The sequence below is a fragment of the Sorex fumeus genome, unplaced genomic scaffold, assembly GCF_029834395.1.
Source record: "Sorex fumeus unplaced genomic scaffold, SorFum_2.1 ptg000148l, whole genome shotgun sequence".
Taxonomy (NCBI): Eukaryota; Metazoa; Chordata; class Mammalia; order Eulipotyphla; family Soricidae; genus Sorex; species Sorex fumeus.
In genome coordinates, this window is record NW_026606205.1 from 510,060 (window position 1) to 536,427 (window position 26,368).

Here is a 26,368-nt window from a genome sequence, read left to right on the forward strand (position 1 = left end):
AGTTCTTAGCTATAACACACACATGCAAACCAAATACTCCTAAAAGGAAAAAGTGCTAAATTGAAGTTCCGAACTTTTGCTTTATTAAAGACAGTGTCCAGGACTCGAGAGATAATACAGCAGATAAGACTCTTGCCTTACATATGGCCAACCCAGTTATTGGATTCCTAGCAACCCATAGAGACCCCTAAGCTTGATCTTTGAGTGCAGAGCCAGGAGTAAGCCCTGAGTATCCCCAGGCATCAACAAAATGAAAAGTGTTCATCACCACTAATTATCAGAGAAATCCAAATCAAACAACAATGCCATATCATCTCACGACAGTGAGCATATCACATGTTAAAAAATTGAAAACAACCTGTGTTGGCAGGGATGTGGTCACAAAGGCTCTCTCAGGCATTGTGAGTGGGAACGCTGCCTGGGTGCAGCGCCTGTGGAAATGGAAAACGCTATGGAGGTCTCTCAAAAAGGTAAGAACAGAGTTTTCATATGACCCAGCAATTCTGAGTGTCAACCCCCAAGACACAAAGACATTCATTCCAGGGGCTGGAGCAATAGCACAGCGGGCAGGGCATTTGCCTTGCACACGGCCAACCCAGGTTCAAATCCCAGCATCCCATATGGTCCCCTGAGCACTGCCAGGAGTAATTCCTGAGTGCAGAGCCAGGAGGAACCCCTGTACATTGCCGGGTGTGACCCAAAAAAGCAAAAAAAAAAAAAAAAAGACATTCATTCCGAAGGACATATGCACAGCACTATTCATTGCAGTACTCAGTAGAGTAAATTGGATATGGAATGAACCCAGGTTTCTAATGCCAGATGAGTAGATAGTGAAGCTCTGGTCTATGTATATACAATGGAATACTATGAGGGTAGGGAATTTGCTCCACATTCAGCCAACCTGGGTTCAATCCCCAGTACCCCTATGATACCCTGAGCCTACCAGAAGATATACTTGAGTACAGAGCCAGGAGTTAGCCCTGAGCATGGCCAGGCATGCCCCTCTCCCCATAAAAAGTGGTAGAATACTATGCAACCACAAGAAATGATGAAACCAGGGGCTGGAGTGATAGCACAGCGGGTAGAGTGTTTGCCTTGCACGCAGCCAACCCGGGTTCGATTCCCAGCATACCATATGGTCCCCCGAGTACTGCCAGGAGTAATTCCTGAGTGCATGAGCCAGGAGTAACCCTGTGCATCGCCGAGTGTGACTCCCCTCCCCCCAAAAAAGATGATGAAACCATACAATTTGGATGGAACTAGAGGGCTAACATGTTAAGGGAAGTCAGAAGAAGGTCAAATACCAATAACCCCACTTATCTGCGGTACCTAAAATAACATATAAGTCTCACCATGGAGACGTTACTGGGCCCGCTGGTACTGCTAGGGGCTTACTCCTTGCTCTGCACTAAGGGATCCCTTTACTTGGGGGACCACATGGGGTGCAGGAGGTCGAATCCGAGTTTTTCCTGTGCAAGGCAAATGTCCTACCCGCTGGACTGACACTGTGGCCTGGAAAAATAATTCTTTTTTAAAATGGTTTATTTTTTCTTTTTTTTTTAATTTAATTTTTTTTTTTTTTTTTTTTTTTTTTTGCCTTTTGGGTCACACCCGGCGATGCTCAGGGGTTACTCCTGGCTCTGCACTCAGGAATTACTCCTAGAGGTGCTCAGGGGACCGTATGGGATGTTAAGAATCCAACCGGATTAGCCACTTGCAAGGCAAATGCCCTACCCGCTGTGCTATCTCTCCAGCCCCTCAGGGGACCATATGGGATGCCGGGGAACAAACTGGATTGGCCTCGTGCGTGCAAGGCAAACGCCCTCCCAGGGGCTAGACCATCACTCTGGCCACAGGCTCCATCCTTTTAGGCACTGTGATTTGCAATATTGTTATGTGCTTTTCTCTCTCTCTCTCTCTCTCTCTCTCTCTCTCTCTCTCTCTCTCTCTCTCTCTTTCTTTCTCTCTCTCTCTTTCAACCCACATTCTCCTTAGAATTAGGATCCTCCGTGATAAAAATATTTTACTCCACCCCTCCAAACAAAAAAGAAAGAAAAAGAAAAAAGGAAAAAGAAAGGGCTGGAGTGATAGCACAGCAGGTAGGGTAGGACGTTTGCCTTGCACGCGGGCTGACCCGGGTTTGATTCCCAGCATCCCATATGGTCCCCTGAGCACCGCCAGAAGTAATTCCTGAGTGCATGAGCCAGGAGTAACCCCTGTGCATCGCCGGGTGTGACCCAAAAAGCAAAAAAAAAAAAAAAAAAAAAAAAAAGGAAAAAGACAACAAGAAGGAAAAAAAAAAAAAACCTTGCCTACCTGGGGATGTGACTCCAAGATAGAGCTCTTGTCTTGCATGTATGAGGCTCTGGGTTTGATCCCTGATACCAAAGGGAAGGAGAAGGAATCTTTTTTTATTTGTTTTTATTTGGGGGCCACGCCCAGCCATGTTCGGGGCTGACTCCTGACTCTGGCTTGCTTCGAGGGGTGCCTGAGATCAAACCTGGGTCAGCCATGTGCAAGACTAGGGCCCCGCTGTATTATCACTCCATCACTCCTGCCAGAGGGAGGGCGGAGGAGAGCAGGACCACCTCCCGGAGTCATAGCTCAGTGATGGCACTAGGTCTTACTCACACCCAGCTAATTTCATAATCTCACTCCTCTCTAATTCTCCTAACCTCTTCCACCCTCTAATTTTCTGGGTGGAAAATCATCTGAGTCTGACAGTCATGTCTTCTGGACATCTATTGGTCTGAGGGTTAAAGGGAGGCCAGTGGGGCTGGAGCGTTAGCACAGTGGGTAGGGCATTTGCCTTGAATGCGGCCGACCCGGGTTCGATTCCCAGCATCCCATATGGTCCCCTGAACACCGCCAGGAGTAACTCCTGAGTGCATGAGCCAGGAGTAACCCCCGTGCATCAATGGGCGTGACCCAAAAAGCAAAAAGCAAAAATAAATAAATAAATAAAGGGAGGCCAGTGGAGATGAAGGATGGCCCAGAAAGAAATGTCCACCTGCCTTCCGCTGATGGTAATGTGTATTGGGAGAAACACTGAGACCTGAAATCAGCCCAAAGGCATGAAGTCATCTTTTTTTGTTTGTTTGTTTGTTTTTTGCTTTTTGGGTCACACCCAGCGATGCACAGGGATTACTCCTGGTTCATGCACTCAGGAATTACTCCTGGCGGTGCTCAGGGGACCATATGGGATTTGGGAATCAAGCAGGGTCAGGCCGCGTGCAAGGCAAACGCCCTACCCGCTGTGCTATCACTCCAGCTCAAGAAGGCATCTTTGGAAAGAATCTTTGAGATGCATGTGGCTGACCCCAAATTCCACTCCTAGCATCCCTTATGGTCCTCCAAGTACCCTCAGGAGTACTTTCTTTGCAGAGAACAAAGAGTAAGCCTGAGCATCACTGGGTGTGATCCCTCTAAAAAAAAAAAAGACCATTAACAGCTTCAAACACCCCCCAACAGCAACAAGCTTTGGGGGACAGCTGGAGAAAACTACACAGGCACTAGCATTTGGGACATCTCTGCCCAAGTTGTATTCTTTCTTACTTTGGGGTGTATTTTTCCATCCTAGAAAAATTGCCCTCATGCTTCATCTTGGGGATTTTCTACAAGTCTACCTGGGATGCATACTTCGACTTACTCCATTCTAGCAAAGCCCATGGTGTTCTTTCTTAAATACATATTTCATATCCTCTTTCCTCCTCCTATGTCCCAAATAGACTTACTTCGCTGTCTCCTCCTGGAAATTTTTTTTTTTTTTTTTGCTTTTTGGGTCACACCCAGCAATGCCACAGGGGTTACTCCTGGCTCTGCACTCAGAAATTACTCCTGGCAGTGCTGAGGGGACCATAGGGGATGCTGGGAATCGAACCCCGGTCGGCCGCGTGCAAGGAAAACGCTCTACCTGCTGTGCTATCACTCCAGCCCTCTAGAAACCTTTTCTCTGAGGGAAGGCAACGGATCTGGAAAGCCTGGGGAGGGTTTAAGACTGATTCTTCCTGCAAAGAGCAATTTCTCGTCCCAGCCTGGGTTCGATGACTGTCCACGAAATCAGGCAGGGATTGTTTCCAGATACTCTGTCTCCCAGCAGAAAGTGTGGGACTCATGTGCAGTTTTCTCTGTGTGTGCTTTTTTGTTTATCAGCCACACCCAGCAGGGCTCAGGGCTTCCTCCATCACTCCTGGTAGCTGGGGGGGGACCATACAGGGAGCCGGGGACTGAATCTGGGTTGGCTGCATGCATGGCAAGTGCCTTACCTCCTGTACTATAGTTCAAGCCCTGTGTTTTGTCTTTGGACTTGGGGTCATACCCAGAAGTGCTCCGAGACGACTCCTGATAGGCTCAGAAGACCAAGTGGGATGCTGGGGATCGAACATTCCTGGTTGGCCACATGCCAGGCAAGTGTCCTACCCACTGTACTATCTGGGCCCTCAGGTGTGTTCCTTTTTTTTTCAGTGGGGGCGGGGCGGGGGGATGGCAGGCAGGGGCACACCCGAAAATGCTCAGGTGTTACTCCTGGCTCTGCCCTCAGGAATAACTCCTGGTGGTGCTCAGGGGACCCTATGGGATGCCAGGGATCGAACCCAGGTGAGCTGCGTGCAAAGCAAACACCCTCCCCGGAGCACTGTTGCTCCAGCCCAGATGTGTTTTGATCACCACCTCATGGGTGAGACACAGGTCTGCACCGTGCAGGTGCTCGGAGCCGGCTCTCATCAACCCTAAGTCCCCGAAGGGACTGAGGCAGGTTGAGAGAAGCCAGAGACCCCCCTTTCCAGGACAGCCACCTATCCCCTCCCGGTAAGCCACCAGGGGACCCCTGTTCCCTCTCCCACTGGCACCATTTCCAAGACTTCCTTTCCATACTTCCTTTCCCGCATGGCAGAGCCTGGCAAGCTCCCCATGGCATATTCGATATGCCAAAAACAGTAACAATCACAGGTCTCATTCCCCTGACCCTGAAAGAGCCTCCAATATGGCAGCGTTGGAAAAGACGAGTAAGGAGAGGCTGCTAAAATCTCAGGGCTGGGCTGGAGCAATAGCATAGCAGGTAGGGCGTTTGCCTTGCATGCAGCCAACCTGGGTTCGATCCCCGGCATCCCATATGGACCCCCAAGCACCGCCAGGAGTAATTCCTGAGTGCAGAGCCAGGAGTAACCTCTGAGCATCGCTGGGTGTGACCCAAAAAGCAAAAAAAAAAAAAAAAAAAAAATCTCAGGGCTGGGACGAATGGAGACATTACTGGCAGCCACTGGAGTAATAGATCAACAACGGGATGACAGTGACACGGGGCCGGGTGAGAGCTGGGGGAAGGGAGCAGGGCGGAAAAGCTAGTGCTCACGGAGGAGAGTCAGATACTACATCAGCTCCCCTAGATCCCAATCAGGGCAACCTTCGCCCCGCTGCCACCCCCGCTGGGAGCTTCACCCAGGAGTGTGGGCCTGGGACGGAAAAAGCCATCGGGGCGGTTGGGCCGGCCCTCAGCCTGAGCTCTGCAGCTGCAAGGCAAGGAGAAGGCTGAGCTCCAGCGACAGGAAGGACTTGCTCGGGCCCAGGGCTGGAAGGGTGCTTGCCGAGCTAAACTGGGACTGAGTTCCAGGCTCCTCCTGCAACTCTTATTAAAATGCACTGGCTGGGGCTAGAGTGATAGCACAACGAGTTGGGCATCTGCCTTGCACATGGCCGACCCGGGTTCGATTCCCAGCATCCCCTAGGGTCCCCCGAGCACCGCCAGGAGTCATTCCTGAGTGCATGAGCCAGGAGGAACCCCTGAGCATCGCCGGGTGTGACCCAAAAAGCAGGAAAAAAAAAATTCGGTGCCAAGAATCGAACCCCGGGTTGGTGGCATGCAAGGCAAGTGCCTTACCTGCTATACTCCATCTCTGGATTCTGTCCTCACCCACTATATCACTCGCCAGCTCCTGGGAGCCACAGAAGCTGCCACAACTCCCAGTCAGTGTGTGTCTAGATGTCCCCTGGATACCAGATACAGATACAGACACCCTGCCATCATCCGGTCCAGCTACCCAGCAGCGGCTAATCACCTTTATCTCTGTTCTCTGGGATTCCTAGAATCTTTACCCCATTGGGCTGCCCTGTAATCTGAGTCATGGTGATGGGGAACCCCACCCACTTCCCCCATACTTCCGGATGCCCCGGCAGCCACACCCATGGAAGCCCATCTACTGACCTTTGTTCCAGAGACTCATAAATAAATCTTGAAAGAGATCAACTAGCAAAACCTTCTCGGATACCCATGCGGGGCTGAGATCTCCAACACACCAAAGCCACCACCCCTGGCTGGACTGACCAGTCCAGTTGAATATTCTGGACTTAACTTTCTCGAGGGACATCTCAAACTCTACAAACTAGCATCCCTATAGGAGCGTAATGCAAAAGCCAACCAATGTTGACTAACAGAAACATTAACATGGGGCCGGAGCGATAGGACAGTGGGTAGGGCGTTAGCCGTGTACACGGCAGACCTGGGTTCCATCCCCAGCATCCCATGTGGTCCCCCCAGCACCGCCAAGAGTCATTCCTGAGTGCAGAGCCAGGAGTAACCTCTGAGCATTGCTGGGTGTGACCCAAAAAGCAAACAAAATAAAATAAACACAGAAGGTTTAACTTTAAACAGTAAACCCTCAAGCAAGGACTCCAAGTTCCCAAGGTGAGATACAACTCTTTTCACAAATTTTCCTCTACAGATTTTTTTCTTTTGGGGTCACATCCGCCAATGCACAGGGATTGCTTCTGTCTCTGCACTCAGAAATTACTCCTGGCGGTGCTCAGGGGACCGTATGGGATGCTGGGAATCGAACCCAGGTCAGCCACATGCAAGGCAAACACCCTACTTGCTGTGCTATCGCTCCAGCGCCCCCCCCCCCCCCCGCCCCAGAAATATTCTTATCCCGTTAGACTTCTAGTGGTAACAAGCAAGTAAAGTAAATTATCGAGGGCTTGCTCCCAGGTTGGTTTTGAGGAATGATTAGGAAAACGGAGACAGTGGTGGAAGGGGACAGTGGTGGTTGGGTTGATGTTGGAATATTGAACGTTTGTAACAAATCATCACGAACAACTTTGTAAACCACAGTGTTTAAATAAAAAGGGAAAAGAATCCCAGTTATGCCACTTTACCAGTCCTTGTTTCTAGCTTTGGGCCCGGCCCTGGACTAGGAGGATGGAGTACCTGGGTAAACTCAACTTCATCTCTGTTCATTCAACCTCTAGCTGAAGTCGAGCCTCTGCTTAGTCATGGGTGGTGTCGGGGGTGGGGGGGTGAAGCTTCCTTTTTCTTCAGGGACCAATGGTCAATCCTCCCCACCACCCCGCCATTGTTGAGGAGAGAAGATTGTCTCGTTAACCCAATAAAAAGTTGTGTTTTGTTTTTTTTTTTTTTGCTTTTTGGGTCGCACCCGGTGATGCACAGGAATTACCCTGGCGGTGCTCGGGGGACCATATGGGATTCTGGGAATCGAACCTAGGTCAGCTGCGTGCAAGGCAAACGCCCTACCTGCTGTGCTATTGCTCCAGCCCCTGAAAAATATTTCTTGTTTTGGGTCACACCTAGTGGTACTCAGGACTTTAAACTGGCTCTATGCTCAGGGATCACTCCTGGAAGGTCTTGGGCCCAGTGGTACTCAGGACTTTAAACTGGCGATGTGCTCAGGGATCACTCCTGAAGGTCTTGGGGATCATAGGCAGTACCTGGGATTGAACCCAGGTCGGCCCACCCTGGTAGGCCGTGTACAAGGCAAGTGCCCCACCCACTGTAACTATGGCTACAGCCCAGCAGAGGTTTTTAATGTTTGTTTGGGGACCACATCTAGAGATGCTCAGAAGTTCCTCCTGGCTCTACACTCAAGAACCACTCATGGCGGTACTCAGGGCACCCTAGGGGATGCTGGGGATCGAACCCAGGTCAGCTAAGACAAGTGCCTTACCCACCATACTACTCTCTGGAATGTTTGTTTAGGGACCACATCTGGAGATGCTCAGAGGTTCCTCCTGGCTCTGCACTCAGGAACCACTCATGGCGGTACTCAGGGGACCCTAGGGGATGCCGGGGATCGAACCCAGGTCGGCTACATGTAAGGCAAGTGCCTTACCCGCTGTACTATCCCTCTGGCCTGAACAGGTTTTCGTGAAGAGGAATCTCTAGATTCTGAGGCTGCAGCACCATGAGCTAAGTTCCCCAGAGGGCCAGTGTGACCCATTTTGGCCGGGCGACATCAGGAGAAACCGGAGCACCTGCCTCCGGCCCTTTAGCACAGCTCAGGTTCCAGCTTGCTCTCCTTGCTTGGGCTCAGATTCCCAGCCCCGAGGGTTGGGGTCTTTGAAGAACGGTGAGGAGCAGAGTTCCTGCCCCCAAAACCACCACCGGGAGGCCTTTGGACTTTTTCCTGCTCTGGCTCCGCCAAAAGTGGCCTGACCACAGTCCAGGGAAGAACCATGCCCCAGGGACCAGGGATGGCCAAGACCTGACGCTGAGCGATGCCCTACATTCACTGCCAAAGTGCCAGCAAGAGGCCAGGGACAGTGCCAGCAAGGCAGCTGCTCCTGCCTGCCCTTCCTGGCCCCTGCCCACGCAAGTCCAGCTGCTTCTCACCTGTCAGGCCTCGACCAGTCCCCTGGGTAGGATGGTGTTAAAGACCTTGGGGTTGGGGCTGGAGTGATAGCACAGCAGGTAGGGCATTTGCCTTGCAAGTGGCCCGACCCAGGTTTGATTCCCAGCATCCCATATGCTCCCCTGAGCACGGCCAGGAGTAACCCCCGAGTGCATGAACCAGGAGTAACCCCTGTGCATCGCTGGGTGTGACCCAAAAAGCAAAAAAATAAAAGTAAAAAAAAATATAAAGGCCTTGGGGTTGGGGCCAGATTGATAGCACAGCAAGGAGGGTGTTTATCTTGCATGCAGCCGGCCCAGGTTCGATCCCCGGCATCCCATAGGGTCCCCCAGGCACTGCCAGGAGTAATCCCTGAGCATCGTTGGGTGTGACCCAAAAGGCCTTGGGGTCATACCTGGAGGTGCTCAGGGGCTTTAACGCCAAAGAGGGGCAGGAGAGACTGTACTTGCCTTCCATGTGGCTGACCTGGGTTCGATCCCTGGCATCCCGTATGGACTGTCAGTACTAACTCCTACTGCGGAGCCAGGAGTAACCACTGAGCAGCGTCCAAGTGTGGCCCAGAGAGAGAAAACACAAAGAACCGCCAAAAGATGAAAAAGCAAGCCAGCGACCGGCACAGGGCTAATACGGCAGCAGGCAGAGAGCTTGCCTCACATGCAGCCGGCCTGGATTCGATCCCCGGCACCCTGTAAGGCCACCTGAGCCCCACCAGAGGTGATCCCTAAGTGCAGACCCAGGAGCAAGCCCTGAGCACAGCTGGTATCTGCCATGCATGTGGCCAGTCCTGGTTCGAATCCCCAGCACGATGTTTGGTGTATGGTCCCAAGCAGAGTCAGAAACAGGCCCTGAGCACCTCCAGGTGTGACCAGGTGTGACCCCAGGCCTTTTGGGTCACACTGGGTGATGCTCAGGCATTACTCCTGGCTCTGCGCTCAGGAATTACTCCTGGCAGTGCTTGGGGGACCCTATGGGATGCAGGGGATTGAACCCGGGCCAGGATTGAACCCGGGCTGGCTGCATGCGAGATAAAGCCCTCCCGGCTGTACTTATCACTCTGACCCCAACCCCAAGGCCTTTTAACACCATCCTCCCTGCAAAAGGAAACGCCGAGGGGCAGCTGAGAGGACTCAGGAGGAGGCAGAGACAGAAGCTAAAGAAGGCGAAGAACAAGAAGTCAAGTCGGAAACATCCTCCAGGATATATATATCTTTTTTTTTTCTCTCCATTCTCCTTTATTCCATAAACACCTAGTTACAAGTTGCACAAAACGAAAAAGTCAAGGCGGTGGAGGGGGTGGCGGGGGCAGGCTTCTGTGATGGGCCGCGGGGGCTGGGGAAATCCGTCCTCTCCTTCCACACACAGTCCTGGACGTGGGAGCTGAGGACGGGGCGGGCAGCGACCCAGGGCGGCCGGGGGTGGGGAGGTGGAGTGGGAGGGGGGAGGGGCAGCCCTGACAGCCAGCCTGAGCTGGCCCAGATCCCTGCCAAGGCAGGGTAGGGGGTTGTTTGCCTGGGGAAGGTGAGACAGGTCAAAGGGCAAAAAGCAGCAAAATGAAAAATCAAGTTAGTGGATACAGGAGAGGTGGGATCCTCTTGGGAAGGGGGGCAGGGGGCAACGGGGGGGGGGGGGGGCGGCTTGCCTGTTAATTTAATATTAAACCGGGACCGGGAGTGGGAGGGGACAAAGTGATTTCAAGGGATGTTTTCTCGGCCTCTCAAGCCTGTACCTGCAGGGAGGGAAGAGAGCGCAGTCGGAGGAAGGACAAAGTATCAGGGCCAGGCCCGCGGAGGGTCCGGGGCTGGCTGGGAGCGGCCCCCAGCACCGTGAGGTGTGGCCCCCAAGCCAACACCAGGAGTCAGGGTGGCATTCCCCGACTCCGGGGTGACCACAGTGTCCCTCTGCCTGGTCCAGCTAACACAGATGATGCGTGGGCAGTCTGTGCTATGGGGGGCTTCGGCCCCAGCGCTCCAGGCATGCACCCCCCCGCCCCCCACTCTTTCTGTCCGACCCCAGCAGTGACTCACAGGAGAGGCCAAGGGCGCCGGGCCCTCACCAGTCGTAGCGCCGGGACTGTCGGGAGGGGGAGTCCTCAGGTCCCTGTATGGCCAGGCGGGGCGGCCCCTCGGCCCTCCGGCCCCCACCCCCAGGGGCCTCGTGCCGGCGAAATTCCAGGGGGCGCTGCTGCCGGAATCGGGACGTCTCCCTCCGCCACTCATCATCGAAGGCTGCGGCTTCACCTACCAAGAGGAGGAGGATGAGGATGAGGATGAGGAGGAGGAGGAGGAGGAGGAGGAGGAGGAGGAGGAGGAGGAGGAGGAGGAGGAGGAGAGACCAAAGCAGAAGTCAGGGGCTGGAGCGATAGCACAGCGGGGAGGGCGTTTGCCTTGCATGCGGCCAACCCGGGTTCGATTCCCAGCATCCCACAGGGTCCCCTGAGCACCGCCAGGAGTAACTCCTGAGCGCAGAGCCAGGAGTAACCCCTGTGCATCGCCAGGTGTGACCCAAAAAGCAAAAAAAATTAATTAATTAATTAACAGGCAAGTTGGCTGCCCCCTCCCTGGGGAGCTGTAGGAGGGCCTCCTTCGATGCCTCTTGGCCCCTGTTGCCCTTGACCCCCTTTGTCTTTCACCACGAGTAAAAACCAGGCGCGTGGGGCTGGCTTCTTAGGAGCTCAGGCCCGCGCACCTGACGAGGAAGGACTTCCGTGAGAAAGAAAACACAAGGCCAGAGAGAAAAGGGGTGCAGGGTGGCGGTGGGGAGGGGGGGGAAGGGGGCAAGGAACCCAGCAGGGCAGAAAACGAGGCTCGGGGGCTGGAAAGTGGGACAGGGGTTAAGGCGCTTCCCTGGCATGCAGCCGACCCAGGTTCAATCCCCAGCACCTCAGAGGGTCCCCCAGAGGCCTGAGTTCCACTGGGTGTGACCCCCCCACACACCATGCAAAAACAAGGGGGGGGGAGGAGAGACAGTACAGCTGCAGGGCGCTGGCCTCGCACACTGCCAAGCCAGGTTCCACCCCCCGCACCCCACATGGTCCCGAGTCCCCCCAGGAGCGACCCCCCAGCACGGAGCCAGGAGTAAGCTCGGAGTACCCAAAGTGTGGTCCCCAAACCAGGAAAAAAAAAAAGGGAGAAAATCGGGGCTCCCCTGCCGGTCTGTCCAAGCAGGGCCAGGGACACTCACTCTCGTCCAGGTTGATGTAGTCCTGCCGCTCCTCCTGGTCGCCCGTGCGGTGGTTCCGGGAGCGCTGCAGGATGTGAGCCCGGTCTCGGATGTGGTGGCCGATGGACATCTGCTCCAGGCCGCTGTCCGAGTCGCGGACAGTTCTCCGAGTCTCCCGGATCTGGCCCGCGGCAGAAGGATGGACGGTCAGTCCGCGGGGCTCCCCGCTGCCCTGGCTACTCGAGCAGGCCAGACCCACGACCCACTGCCCACTGCCCGCCACCCGCCGCGCACAGGGCAGCGAGGCCGGGCCCGGAGCCAACCAGAAGAGGCCTGGGCCGGTCCTGGTTCCCGGGACTGCGGCACTGCAGGGTCCCCCAAGGACCCCCGCGAGTGGGTCCCAGGCTGAAATAATGGACACAGCAACTTCTGTGGCTACATTGCTTTTCTCTGGGGTGACAGCCAGCAGCGACCAGGAATCACTCTAAGCGGGGTCGGGGGACCATATGGGATGTTGGGGATCAAACACAAGCCAGCTGCGTGCAAAGCAAGCGCTTTACCTGCTGGATTATCGCTCCAGCCCCGCGTGGGTGCCCGCCATCCCTCCCTCCTTTTTCCTTTTTGGCTTTACTTTTGGGTTTACTCCTGGCTCTACACTCAGGAATGGGATGAACAAACTAATTCTAAAAATATACACATATTTTAATTAATTCTATTATTGCTGGGGACCCACATCGTAGACAGTTTCAATAAACATCTAAATTTTTTTTTTTTTTTTTTGCATCACACCCGGCCGGCGATGCACAGGGGTTACTTCTGGTCCTTCACTCAGGAATTACTCCTGGCATTGCTCGGGGGACCATATGGGATGCTGGGAATCGAACCCGGGTCGGCCACATGCAAGGCAAATGCCCTACCCGCTGTGCTATAGCTCCAGCCCCAATAAACACCTAAGTTTTACAATGACCCTATGGGATGCTAGGGGATGAAACCCGGGTCGGCTGCGTGCAAGGCAACCACCCTTCCTACCATACTTTCGCTCCAACCCCCTTTCTTTCATTAAAACTGAGACCACCCCCTGGGGGGGTCTCCCCAGCTCACCCCGCCTGGTGCAGAGCGCATCTCCGACGTCTCCTGGTAGACCTTGGGGGCTCCGTCCCCCGTGTTGGAGTAGGAGATGACAGTGGACGAGGAGAAGGTCTGGCAGTTGCCGCCAGCCGTCAACTGCTCCTGGGGAGGTGAGAGGGTGGCAGGGTCAGCGGGGTGGGGTGGGGTGGGGCCCTGGAGAAGGCTGACCCCCACCCCCACCCCAACCCCCGTTGCCTGTTCTCGCCCGTGTCTTTCCCAGCACAACGTGAGAAGCGAGAACACATCGAGATGCATCACGACCCCACACAGTTCCGCGAGTTCAACCACAAACAAGGACACGCCGGGCCACGGGCCTGCATGCCGATCCAGCACCCGGGGCCACCAGGATCGATTCCTTGGGGGAACGGCAGGGGGCACAGCCCCACCCCCCACCCCCATGAGCACGGGCCAGGCTGGGGCCTCACCATGTTGCCGATCATGTCGGTCATCATCCCGAACATGTCCATGAAGCCGCCGCCGGACTGGAGGCAAGAGAGAGTGTGGAGTCAGGCGGGGCTCAGAGAGACAGGGCACCTTTGGGGGGGGCCCAGCGGACTTGGGCCCCAGCTCCCCTTCTCGCCTGTCTTCCCATCTGGCAACTGCGCCTCCCCTCAGTCCCTACAAAGCTGCTCGCTCCAGTTCCCTGGACCCCCTGAGGGTTGCTTCAGTCTTGGGGAGCAAGGCAAAGCTAACCCACCCAGCCCGGCACGAAGGAGTGGGGGAGAAACCTGGGGGATGGGTGGGTGGGGTGGGGACACCTTCCCCAAATCATCTTGGCCCTTCAACTACATCTCCTTCCACAGGAGAACAAATTAGGGGGGCTGGAGCAATAGCACAGCAGGGAGGGCGTTTGCCTTGCACGTGGCCGACCTGGGTTCGGTTCCCAGCATCCCATAGGGTCCCCTGAGCACCACCAGGAGTAATTCCTGAGTGCAGAGCCAGGAGGAACCGGGTGTGATCCAAAAAAGAAAAAAAAAATGAGGGGGGCCAGAGCAATAGCCCAGCAGGGAAGGAGCTTGCCTTGCACGCAGCTGACCCGGGTTCGACCCCCAAATGCCATATGGTTCCCCAGCCCGGCCAGGCGTGACCCCTGAATGCAGAGCCACAAGTAAGCTGTGCCCCCGCCCCCACCCCCAAACAAACCAGGACAGAAGAAACGGTAGCGAAGACCAGGATGCAGGCGCCACGTGTGGGAAAGCCCAGATCCAACTGTGGGTACCACTTGGTCCCCCCCCAAGTCAAGAGCCTGGGAGGAGTTCCCCAGGCGCGGCCCCACCCTCTTCCCCTCCCTGGGAAGCAGGAACACGCTTGGCCAATTACATCGCCCTAATGGCTATGGGTTCCAGAAAAACGGCGTCAAGAAGTTCGCATCTTTGACTCATCGGGTTCAGTACATACAAGCCCACGGCTTTATGCACGCAATTATAAAAAAAAGAAGCCTCAGATCACCCCGGGGCCATTCCAGAGAGACACGAAGGGCAACCACACACACAAACACACACACACACACCAGGCTCCTGAGTCTGTCTGTCACAGGGGAAGGGACCGACAGAGACGGGGACTCACCATTCCCAGCATGCCGAAGGGGGTGACAGCCTGGAAGAACCAGAACAGAAAAGGGCAGCCCTGAATCGGCGGTGGCTCCTTCCTGGGTCCGCCCTCGGCTCTCAAGAGGGGATCCCCAAGGCACTTCTAACCCAACCCCCCACCTCTGTCCTAAGGCATGACTCCACTTGCTGCAAGTAAGAGGCTGAGGTTAAGCAGAGCCCAGGGCGCAGCCACCCACCCGCCTTCCTCTCCCGGGGGCGCAGAGGTGGCAGTGTCATTACCTGCATGCGGCGGCTGGGAGGCCGGGCCCCGGGCATGCTGCCATCCGTGACGCTGAGGAAGGGGCTATAGCCGAAACCGGCCGACAACATCCGACTCATGTGCTGTCGGTGAATGGCAAAGGGGTCCCTGCGGGGCGAGCAGATGCGATGGGTCCAGCAGGGGTCGACACCCCCGCCACCCCATCCCCGGCCAACCTCCCACCTCCAGGAGCGCAGCCCCGGGAGGGCACCGGCCACTTTTCCCCCAGTCCAGTCCAGCCCGGGCGGGCGGGCGGGCGAGCCTGGGGACAGCGGCCAGCGGCCAACGGCGCCCGCGATGGGCACCCGGATGTCGGCGTGCGCCGGGGTGGGCCGAGCGCTCCGGAGCGCACAAGGGGGGTGGGGAGGGCGTACTCACATCAGGAACATGGGATCCTCGGGCTCCACGTCCCTCATGAAGCGGAACATCCTGATCCCAGCTCCAGGGGGCTCCACGCTGTTAAAATGTAGCGGGTCAGTTCTTTGGGGGGGGGGGAGGAGGAAGTAGGGGGGGTCCCGCCAAGGCTTCTGCATCCTGCACATCCTGGGCAGGAGGGCTCCCGGCGCACGGGCCCTTGGCACAGCCTGCAAGTGACCGCGCCTGCTCCCGCAAACTCCGAGGACGGGGCCCGGGTCCCCGGTCCCCGGCGCCGAGCGGCCCCGCGTGGGGGGCCGGCCGGAGGAGGGAGACGCGCTCCCGGCTGCCCCGTTTCCTGCGTCCCCCCAACCCCCATCCCGGAGCCCATCCCCGATCCCCGATCCCCGGCCCCCTGCCCGGCCCGGCGCGGCGCACTCCCCTCCCCCGCCGACACAGTTCCGGAGGCGAACCCCAAGAACGCCGGCCTGCCCGCCAGCCCGGGCCCCGCTCACCGCTCCCCGCCGCGGCCTCAGCGGCCCATCCGGCCGCTCTGGCCTCTCGGAGCGCTGCAGGACGGGGGACCGGCCGGGACGTGAGCTCCGGAGCCTCGCGCCGCGCCTCCTCCCACTGCTGCCACCTCCGTGCCCCCCACCCCCCCCAGCGGCCCGTCGAGCCCGCACCGCGGCCTGACCCGGGCGGAAGTGACGTCAGGATGCCCGCCTCCCGGGCGGGGCCAGGCTCGCCCCGCCCATTGCGCGGGGGGGGTGGGAGGAGAGGGGGGTGGCGGGTCGGGGTGGAAATTGAGGCCGGCGCCCGGGGGTCCTCCGGGGACACCTCGTTAGGGGCGCTGGACGGGCCCCCGGGAAGGATGTGAGTGCCGAGGGACGAGCGGTCGATCCCCGGGGCGCAGAGAGGAGGCGCGGAGGCGGGGCGGTCCCCCCCACCTCGCGGAGGGAGCGGCGGGGGGGAGGGGCGCGGGCGGGGCCTGCCGTGACGTCACGACGGGGCGGCTTCGGGCCTCGGGCAGCCGCACGGAGGCGGCCGAGCGCCGGCGGGGGTGGGGGTGGGTGCACTGGCCGCCAGGGGGCGCGCGGCGGCCGGCCTCCAGCGTCTGACGTTGGCCGGGCGCCCGGCCCCGTCGGTTTCCCCCCGCGCTGCCGCCGGAGCCCGGGCACCCGGGTTCTGAAAGCGACGCGTTTGGCGCAGACGCGTCGGGGCCTCGTTCTTTAGCTCCTGTGTCCTCCAGGGCGTCTACTCCTAGATTGGGCTTTTTGTTTGTTTGTTTGTGTGCTGGGGGGTCCTCCTAGCTCTACACTCAGGAATCACATTTGGCAGGCTGAGGGCACCCGATGCGATGCCAGGGACCCACCCGGGCTCAGCTGCGTGCAAGGCAAGCGCCCTGCCCGCCTTCGCTTCTCTTTTTTGCTTTTTGGGTCACGCCTGGCAATGCGCAGGGGTTACTCCTGGCTCATGCAGTCAGGAATTACTCCTGGCAGTGCTCCGGGGACCATATGGGATGCTGGGAATCGAACCCAGGTTGATGGGGGAGCAAGGCAAACGCCCTAACCGCTTCTCTTTCTTGAGCCCTAGCCGGGAAGGTAGGTCAAGGGTCTGACGTTTGGGAGAGGAAAGGGGTGGAGAGACCAACCAGGATCACCCTGGGGCAATGCTGAACACAGACCCGGGAGACCTAACTCCAAAGCCTGCTAACTTTGACACACTAAATGTCTTGCATAAAATCTGGCTCTACTGGAGGGAAAGGCCCTCCCCCTGGCGGGGAGCTGAACTCTCTGGCCTGGACTTTAAACCAGGTTCCCGCAGACTCGAACTCCCCTGGTTCTTTAATCTGGCCGCTAGTCACAGGAGTGGAACAGACCCACCAAAAGACACTTCTCTAGGGAACAGGAGGGGGGGGACCCTGGTGACTCAGGGTACTGGGAGCCCCGCGTCTCAGATTTCACTGGTTTGATCATTATTAAAGGGTGGGGGGGGACAATAAGGGAGATGAGGGGAACAGACAGATCATTCTGAGGCTGGCAGACAAAAGACAGAATAATAAAAGAAAATTTGTTTTTCGTTGCTATTTCTGGGAAAGACAGTGCAATCTTTTCAACTGTATCTTCCAGTATCACCCACCACGCCAACTTCTCTTTGCTCACTTGTCCCAAACAAATGCTACTTGATGTGTCATGAGACACTTTAAAATGTTATTCCAGAGAGGGTCTTACCGCCCCCCCCCAAGAGATGGACCCTAGTGTTTTCCCCACTCTCCAGGTTTGTCCTTCCCTGGGGCTGGATCAATATCCAGCCTTCAAGCGAGTTGCAGCTGAGATCAAACTAAGCCTCCAGTAGCTGTCTGGGAACCTTGAGGGACCTTTCAAGGTGCCTCCAGCCCTTTCTCTTCCCTCTGTCACTTAATCTGATAATTGGTCTGGGGAGATGAGTCAGAGGGCTGGATGCATGCTTTCCATGTGGAAGACCCAGGTTATATTCCTCAGCACCTGATGGTCCCCTGGAGAAATCCCTGAATACCAAGTCAGGAGCAGCAACCTTCTGGTGTGGCCCCAACACAGTCATGTATATTTGTACAAAATCCCAACAGCAATTATTTTAACCCCTGTGATTTTGAAGGGTGAGGGAGGCCACACCCAGCAGTGCTCAGGGCTCACTCCAGGCTCTGTGTTCAGGGATCACTCCTGACAGGGATCGGGGATCATTTGTGGTGCTGGGAATTGGACCCAGATCAGCTGTGTGCAAGCAAGAGCCCTAGGCTGACTTCTGTCTCTGTCCCAACAATGTATTTAACTCTCCAGGGAGTATTTACAAAGTATAACAGTAACCAAACTCTTACAAACTGCAACTTGTATGAAACAATTTCAGGGCTGGAGTCCCAGATCATCAGGAATGATCCCTGAGCTCAGAACCCGGGAGTAAACCCTGAGCACAGCCTGGTGTGCCCAAAACCGAAGGAAAAAAAGGACCCCCAAAACTTCAAACCAGAACTTTATCTCAAGTTATAAAGAAATAATTTGGGGGGCTTTGAGGGCACACCCAAGTGGCAGTGCTCAGGGGGTCATGTGGGTGCTGGGGATTAAATCTAGGTTGACCATGCAAGGCAATACCTTAAACCCTAAAGATATTGGGGTTATGGGGCCAGAGCGATCGTACAGCAGGGAGAGTGTTTGCCTTGCATGTGGCCAACCCAGGTTCAATCCCTGGTATCCCATATAGTCCCCCAATCACTGACAGGAGTTGTTCTTGAGTGCAGAGCCAGAAGTAACCCCCGAGCATCTTCGGGTGTGACACAAAGAAAGCCCCCCACCCCCCAAAAAATATATTGGTGTGTGTTGGGGGGAGTCACCTGGCTGGAGTGATAGCACAGCGGTAGGGCATTTGCCTTTTACGCAGCCGGCCCGGCCGAACCGGGTTCGATTCCTCCGCCCCTCTCGGAGAACCTGGCAAGCTACTGAGAGTATCTCGCCCGTGCGGCAGAGCCTGGCAAGCTCCCCGTGACGTATTCATAAGCCAAACCCAGTAACAACAAGTCTCAAAATGGAGACGTTACTGGGCCCCGCTCGAGCAAATCGATGAACAACGGGAGGACAGGATGGTGAGGGGGGAGACAGCAACATTACAGCAGGGAAGACACTGTACTGTAAAACAAGTGGAAGAAGATACGTGAGCTAATTAAGCGTGCCCAGAGGCAAAGCTTCCACTAGAGAAATTGAAAATACTGGGGCTGGAGTGATGGCACAGAGGGCAGGGCGCAGCCTTGCACGTGGTCGACCCGGGTTCTATCCCCAGCATCCCATATGGTCCCCTGAACACCGCCAGAAGTGATTCCTGAGTGCAGAGCCAGGAGTAGTGACCTCTGAGCACCGCGGGTGTGACTCAAAAAAAAAAAAAAGAAAAGAAATTGAAGAGATCTCACTATACAAGAGACCTCTCTGTCCCCCCACACATCTCCCTTTTCAGTAGCCTTCCCTTCCCTCCCTTCAACCTACCTCTTATCCGCCCTCTCTCTCTTTCTCCCCTTCTCTCCACTCACCCTTTTGACCTTCCATCCATTCCCTTTTCCTCCTTCCTTCCCTCTGTCCCTTCTTTTCACCTCTGTCCATTAGAATGCTGATGAAATTGAATGTCCGTTGAATGCTGCTGATTAAAGGAAGACCTCACTGGGTGTAGCAGGGAAAGTGAGTCCTGCCAGGCCTAAGGCTTCATGCCGGAGACGGGGAATGCTGTTGGGAAGGAAGAGAAGTGGATGGGTTCCTGCAGTCACTGCTCTCTCAGATGGCGAGAACGTCTGGGAGTTCTTTTGTATTTTTTCCCCTTTTTTGGCTTTTTGGGTCACACCCGGCGGCGATGCGCAGGGGTTACTCCTGGCTCTGCACTCAGGAATTACTCCTTGCTCAAGGACCATATGGGATGCTGGGAATTGAACCCGGGTTGGCCATGTGCAAGGCAAACACCCACCCGTTGTACTATCGCTCCAGCCCCCATCAGGGAGTTCTTGCATGAGCAAAGCTGAACTGGAAAAAAAAGGGGGGAGCTCTTTTATTTTTTTTTTGTGGGGACATATCTGGCATGCTCAGGGTACCATATGTGTGCTGGGGATTGAATCTGGTTCGGTCATGTGTAAGGCAGTGGCCCTACCTACTATGTTATCTCTCTGGTTCCCCCAAAAAGGTTCCTTTAAATGTGAGGTCACACATCTGGAGGCATCCTGGGAGTGTGGGTATTGGAACAGAGTGAGGATGGAGCAATGGTGTAGGAGTTACAGGCTGGGTGTCCTACCTGAGCCAAGCGAGTGGGTGGGACTGTGTGTATGTGTGTGTGTGTGTGTGTGTGTGTGTGAGTGTGTGTGTGTGTGTGTGTGTGTGTGCGCGCGCGTGTGTGTGTGGGGTATGGGTTGTGTGTGTGTGTGTGTGTGTGTGAAGAGAGAGAGAGAGAGAGAGAGCCCTAGGAACAAATTGAACTGCATAGTAATCAGATATCATATTAGAATGAAGTGAAAAGAAACTGGAGCAGGAAAAAAATAATATTGAACTGAAGCCATAATATAGTGGGTGGAGTGCTTGCCTTGCATGTCACCAACCTGGGTTCGATCCCTGGCATTTCATATGCTCCCCTGAGCCCTGCCAGGAATGATCCCTGCGTTTCAGAACCAGGAGTAAACCCTGAGCACTATGAAGTGACCCCAAAACAAAATTAACAACCAAAAAATTATTATTATTTTTTAAAATTTATTTATTTATTGAATCACTGTGGGAAAAGTTTACAAAGCTTTCAGGTTTAGGTCTTGGTCATGAAAATATCAAACACATTTCCCTTTACCAAAACTTATTTTTCACGACAAAGAACCCCAATAAACCCCCACCCTCCCAACCCTCCCAATGCCTGCAAGGCAGATGAATTCTAGTTAACACTCTATCTACTTTGACCAGATTCATTGTTTCGATAAAAGATGCACCATTATTATTTAGAGTTTACACCCCCAAATCAGACATGCTGAAAAAGCATTGTGAAATGATTTGCTTTCTACGGCTGGGTTTAAGATTTAAATGATGTCGTGCGGCCGCTATTGCGGCCGCGCGGTTTTGGATTTCTGCTATTTTACTTATTAACCCTGGAAGTATTTCTGCTGAGAGTCAGATAATTAAGAGATTGGTTTCTGTGCTCTGGAGCCATGGCAACAACCAAAAAATTATTTTGATTCGGGAGCTAAACTTGGCAGTGCTCAGGGAATCCTTTCAGCTTAGTATTTGAGAGTAGCTTTGGGCAGTGCCTAGAGGACCATGTGCTGTCGTAAAATAGTCTGAAGAGAAAAAGAAATTTAAGGCTGAAGAGAGTGCAGTGGGTAGGGCATTTGCCTGGCATGCAGCTGAGCAGGGTTCAGTCCCTGGTCCCCGAGCCCTCAAGAGTGATCCCTGGGACACAGAGTGGCAAAATGGATTCAGAAACTGAACCCAACATTCTGCTGCCAACAAGAAACACATCTGAACAGTCAAAGCAAACACAGACTCAAAGTCAAAGTATGGAAAACAATCCTGCCAGCAAACAACTCCCTCAAAAAAGCTGGGGTGGCCCTACTAGTGTCTGACAACATAGATTTCAGGTTGAAAAAGATCAGGAGGGTCAGCGAAGGATATGGAGCTACCATTTGACCCAGCAATACCGCTCCTGGGAATATATCCCAGAGAGCCAAAAAATATATAGTAGAAATGACATCTGCGCTTGTATGTTCATTGCTGCACTGTTTACAATAGACAAAATCTGGGGAAAAAACACGAGTGCCCAAGAACAGATGACTAAATAAAGAAACTCTGGTATATTTACACAATGGAATACTATGCAGCTGTTAGAAAAGATGAAGTCATGAAATTTGCATATAAGTAGATCAACATGGAAAGTATGTTAAGTGAAATGAGTCAGAAAGAGAGGGACAAACATAGAAAGAGTGCACTCATCTGTGGAATATAAAGTATGAGAATGGGAGACTAACACCCAAGAATAGTAGAGATAAGGACCAGGAGGTTTACTCCAAGCCTTGGAAGCCGGCCTCAAATGCTGGGGGAAAAGGCAGCTCAGATAGAGAAGGGAACACCAAGTAAAGGATGTTTGGAGGACCCGCTCAGGTTGGGAGATGCAAGACGAATGTAGGCTACAGATCAAACACAATGGCCACTCAGTGCCTCTATCACAAACTACAACTCCCAAAAGGAAAGAGAGAACAAAAGGGAACAGATGACTAAAAAATGCCCTGCCACAGAGGCGGGGTAGGGTGGGGAGGGGGGGTTGGGGGGTTGATGGGCGTGATACTGGGATCATTGGTGATGGAAAATGGGCACTGGTGGAGGGATGGGCACTCGATCATTGTATGACTGAAATGCAGAAACGAAAGTTTGTAAGTCTGTAACTGCACCTGATGGTGATTCACTAATTGAGAGAGAGAGAGAGAGAGAGAGAGAGAGAGAGAGAGAGAGAGATCCCTGAGTGCTGAGCCAAGAGTAAGCCCTGAGCAATGCAGGATGTAGTCCTCTCCCCCCCTCCCCCCCCCCACACTAAAAAAGAGAGAAAGGAAATGAGGTCTATCAGAACTGGGGCAAGAGCTTTCATTGAAGGCAAAGGAAATGACAAGTTGCAAAGGCCCTGAGGTAGCAAACTGTGCTCAGGGGACAAAATGGACTTTGAAGATTGTGAGTGAAGAAAGAGCAGTAGAGCGAGACCTGGTCACAGGGGCTGGAGAGATTGTACAGTGGGCAGGGCTCTTGCCTTACAGGTGTCTGACCCAGGTTCAGTCCCTACCCTGGGTTCAAAATCTGACCTGGGTTCCACTCTATATGGTCTGTTCCCCAAGAGTGATTCCCTTGGCACAGAACTAGGAATAAGCCCTGAGCACAGTTGGGTGCCCCCCCCAAAAATAACAATAACAACAACAGCAACAACCCATCTGTGGTCTGTATACATAAGAGAATAGGACTCAGCTATAAGAAAAAACAAAATTCAGGTCCAGAGAGTACCAGGGTTAAGTTACATGAATATGATAGCACAGCAGGTAGGGTGTTTGCCTTGCATGCAGCCAACCTGGGTTCGATTCCCAGCATCCCATATGGTCCCCCGAGCACCGCCAGGAGTAATTCCTGAGTGCATGAGCCAGGAATAACCCCCTGTGCATCGCGGGGTGTGACCCAATAAGAAAAAAAAAAAAGCTACATGCTCTGCATGCGGTTAATCCTGGCTCAATCCCTGTCACCAGCTGGTCCCCCGATCAGGCAATTCCCAGCCCCACAGAGCATAAGCACCCCCACATTCATAGGTCCCCTATATCGAGCTGCTGATCCATCAATTGAGAATCACCAGAAATGACCCTTGATTCCCCCACTCAAAAAAAAAAAAAGATGAAATATTATCTTTTTTGTGATGTGGATGGGACTGGAGGGTGTCATATTAAGCATGATAAGTGGGAGGAAGGACAAATGCCAGATGATCTCACACGTGTGCTATATGAAGAAACAGAGAAGGGGAACGGACAAGGTGAGTAGGAAATAAACCCTTCGACTCTGACAGCAGAACTCAAATTACCGAGTGCAGAGGAGGGAGGAAAAGGGGGTGGGGGATGAGGCAGACAAAACATTACTGTAGGGTCTGGAGCAATAGCACAGCAGGTAGAGTGTTTGCCTTGCACGCGGCTGACACGGGTTCGATTCCTAGCATCCCACATGGTGCCCCGAGCACGGCCAGGAGTAATTCCTGAGTGCATCAACCAGGAATAACCCCTGTGCATCACTGGGTGTGACCCAAAAAGCAAAAAAAAAAAAAAAAAGAAATGGGGGGCTGGAGCAATAGCACAGTGATAGGGCATTTGCCTTGCATGCGGCTGACCCGGGTTCGATTCCCAGCATCCCATAATCCCATCTGGTCCCCTGAGCACTGCCAGGAGTAATTCCTGAGTGCAGAGTCAGGAGTAACCCCTGTGCATTCCCAGATGTGACCCAAAAAGCACTGTCACTGTCATTGTCCTCCCGTTGTTCATCGATTTGCTCAAGTGGGCCCAGTAACATCTCCATTGTGACACTTGTTGACACTTGTTACTGTATTTGGCATATCGAATACGTCCCAGGTAGCTTTCCAGGCTTTGCCGTACGGGCGAGATACTCTCAGTAGCTTGCCGGGCTCTCCGAGAGAGGCGGAGGAATCGAACCTGGGCCGGCCAGGTCGGCCGCTTGCAAGGCAAACGCCCTACCCTACCCGCTGTACTATCAGTCCAACCCAAAAAGCAAAAAAAAAAAAAAAAAAAAGATTGAAATAAGGCAAGGGTTTGAATGGCTCAGAACTCAGAAGAGGCAGTGATCAACTTAGCTGTGGGGTGGAGAGAGGCGGAAGGCATTCCAGGCAGAAAATTCAATTAGAGTGGAGTGTTTGCCTACCCCATCTCTCTCTCTCTCTCTCTCTCTCTCTCTCACACACACACACACACACACACACACACACACATAAAGATGCACAAACACCTCATCCAGGACCATGCCTCCTGGGGAGCACTGTGTGAGCACCCCACCAGAATGAGCAGGAGCACTGCAGCTAAAGAATTCCACCTCTGTTTTTTTTTGTTTTTTTGCTTTTTGGGTCACACCCAGTGATGCACAAGGGTTCCTCCTGGCTCATGCACTCAGGAATTACTCCTGGTGGTGCTCGGGGGACCCTATGGGATGCCGGGGATCGAACCCGGGTCGGCCGCGTGCAAGGCAAATGCCCTACCGCTGTGCTATCGCTCCAGCCCCTCCAAAAGCTTTATGTCAGAAAATCATTCTCGTCTCTTTGTATCTGGGATAGAATAAAGCAACGTATGTAGTTCTTCCACAGTATGTCAGGTACGGAGGTAGGTGCTGAAGATGGAAAAATATGTATTAAGGGGCTGGCAACAGCAGCAGTAAAGATAAGGAACGTGGGGGTGGGGGAGATTGAGGTTAAAGAGCTCAGATGATTTTTTGGGTTTTGTTTTGGGACCTCACTTAGGGATCACTCCTGGAGGAGTTTGGTGGATTAAATATGGGCCCTTGGGGGGCTGGAGAGATAGTACAGCGGGGAGGGTGTTTGACTTGCACGCGGCCGACCCGGGTTCGATTCCCAGCATCCCTTAGGGTCCCCCGAGCACTACCAGGAGTAATTCCTGAGTATATGAACCAGGAGTAACTCCTGTGCATCGCTGGGTGTGACTCAAAAAGCAAATAATAACAATAATAAATAAGTAAATAAATAAATATGGGCCCTTGCAGGGCTGGAGAGAGAGCACAGCGGGGAGGGCGTTTGCCTTGCATGTGGCCGACCCGGGTTCGATTTCCAGCATGCCATATGGTCCCCTGAGCACCACCAGGAGTGACTCCTGAGTGCAGAGCTAGGAATAACCCCTGTGCATCGCCAGGTATGACCCAAAAAGCAAAATAATAATAATAATAATAATAATAATAAATAAATATGGTATTTGGGGATCTAAAAAGGCTGTGTCCCAAGCAAATGCTCTACCACTGGACTATCTATCTCCCACTGGACTATCTCCCCAGCCCAAAAAGAGACTAGACTTTATTTTTGTTTGGGGACCACACCCAGCTGTGATGAGGGCTTGCTCCTGGCTCTGTCCTCAGGGGTCATTCCTGGTGGTGCTCAGGGGACCTTATGGGGTGCCAGGGATTGAACATGGGTTGGCTGTGTGCAAGGCCAGCATTTTATCTACTGTACTATCTCTCTGGCCCTGAGACCAGATTTTTAAAGTACTCTCTATACGGCTCGATTTTATTCTGCAGGCTACGGGAAGCTGCCAAAAAGCTTTATGTCAGAAAATTATTCTCGTCTCTTTGTATCTGGGATAGAATAAAGCAGCGTATGCAGATCTTCCACAGTATGTCAGGTATGGAGGTAGATGCTGAAGATAGAAAATATGTAATTAGGGGCTGGAGCAATAGCACAGCGGGTAGGGCTTTTGCCTTGCACGCGGCCGACCGGGGTTCTAATCCCAGCATCCCATATGGTCCCCTGAGCACTGTCAGGAGTGATTCCTGAGTGCAGAGCCAGGAGGAGTGACCCAAAAAGTAATAAAAAAAAAAAAGTAATTAAAGAGCTGGAGAGAAAATACAGCAGGAAGGTGCTTGGCTTGCATGCGGGTGATCAGGGTTTGATCCCTGCTACTTCATATTGTGTCCTGAGCACCCCAGGAGTAAGCCCAACCCACAGGTGGGTGTGCCCACCTCCAAACACACACTCACACACACACACACACACACACACACAGAGAGAAAATATGAATTAAATCATGATCATTGACCCTGGTGCATAGCACCAGTGGCTCGCACTGAGATTTGACTTAACGAACACAAATCATCATAGTGCTAGCATCAATGTGTTAATGCCACTTGATGCCACCCAGGGTGTGAACTCCTGGAGCAGAGGCAGGATGGGATTGGGAAAGAAGAGCATTCACTCAGGAATATTGATTTTGATTCTAATGTTTGAAACTTTATTTAAACACTGTGACAAAGCTGTTCATAATACAGTCCTTTCGGTAACCAACATTGCAACACCAAGTCCTACCACCAGGATGACCTTCCCCCAACCAATGTTCCCAGATCTCCGCCTCCCCCTCAGCCTGCCTCCCTCAGCAGGCACAAAATAATTGACTCTATATTTCTTGTTACAACATATATCTCACAATGGAGTGACTGAAGTCATTGTCTGAGGATTTCCTGAGC

General features: G+C 53.8%; 2 protein-coding genes across 2 annotated transcripts in view; both read right to left on the reverse strand.

Moving 5' to 3' along the window:
* ZNF384 (zinc finger protein 384) overlaps positions 1-26,368 on the reverse strand; it is a 168,242-nt gene that overhangs the window by 78,132 nt on the left and 63,742 nt on the right. The window lies entirely within an intron of this gene.
* On the reverse strand, positions 10,239-15,798 carry MLF2 (myeloid leukemia factor 2). The gene is made up of 9 exons (XM_056106833.1): positions 15,638-15,798; positions 15,147-15,224; positions 14,750-14,876; positions 14,487-14,516; positions 13,346-13,402; positions 12,894-13,022; positions 11,808-11,973; positions 10,658-10,864; positions 10,239-10,359 (listed from the first exon to the last, which is right to left on the reverse strand). The coding sequence occupies exons 2-8, from the start codon at positions 15,194-15,196 to the stop codon at positions 10,683-10,685; spliced, it is 741 nt and encodes a 246-aa protein (XP_055962808.1). The 5' UTR covers positions 15,197-15,224; positions 15,638-15,798; the 3' UTR covers positions 10,239-10,359; positions 10,658-10,682.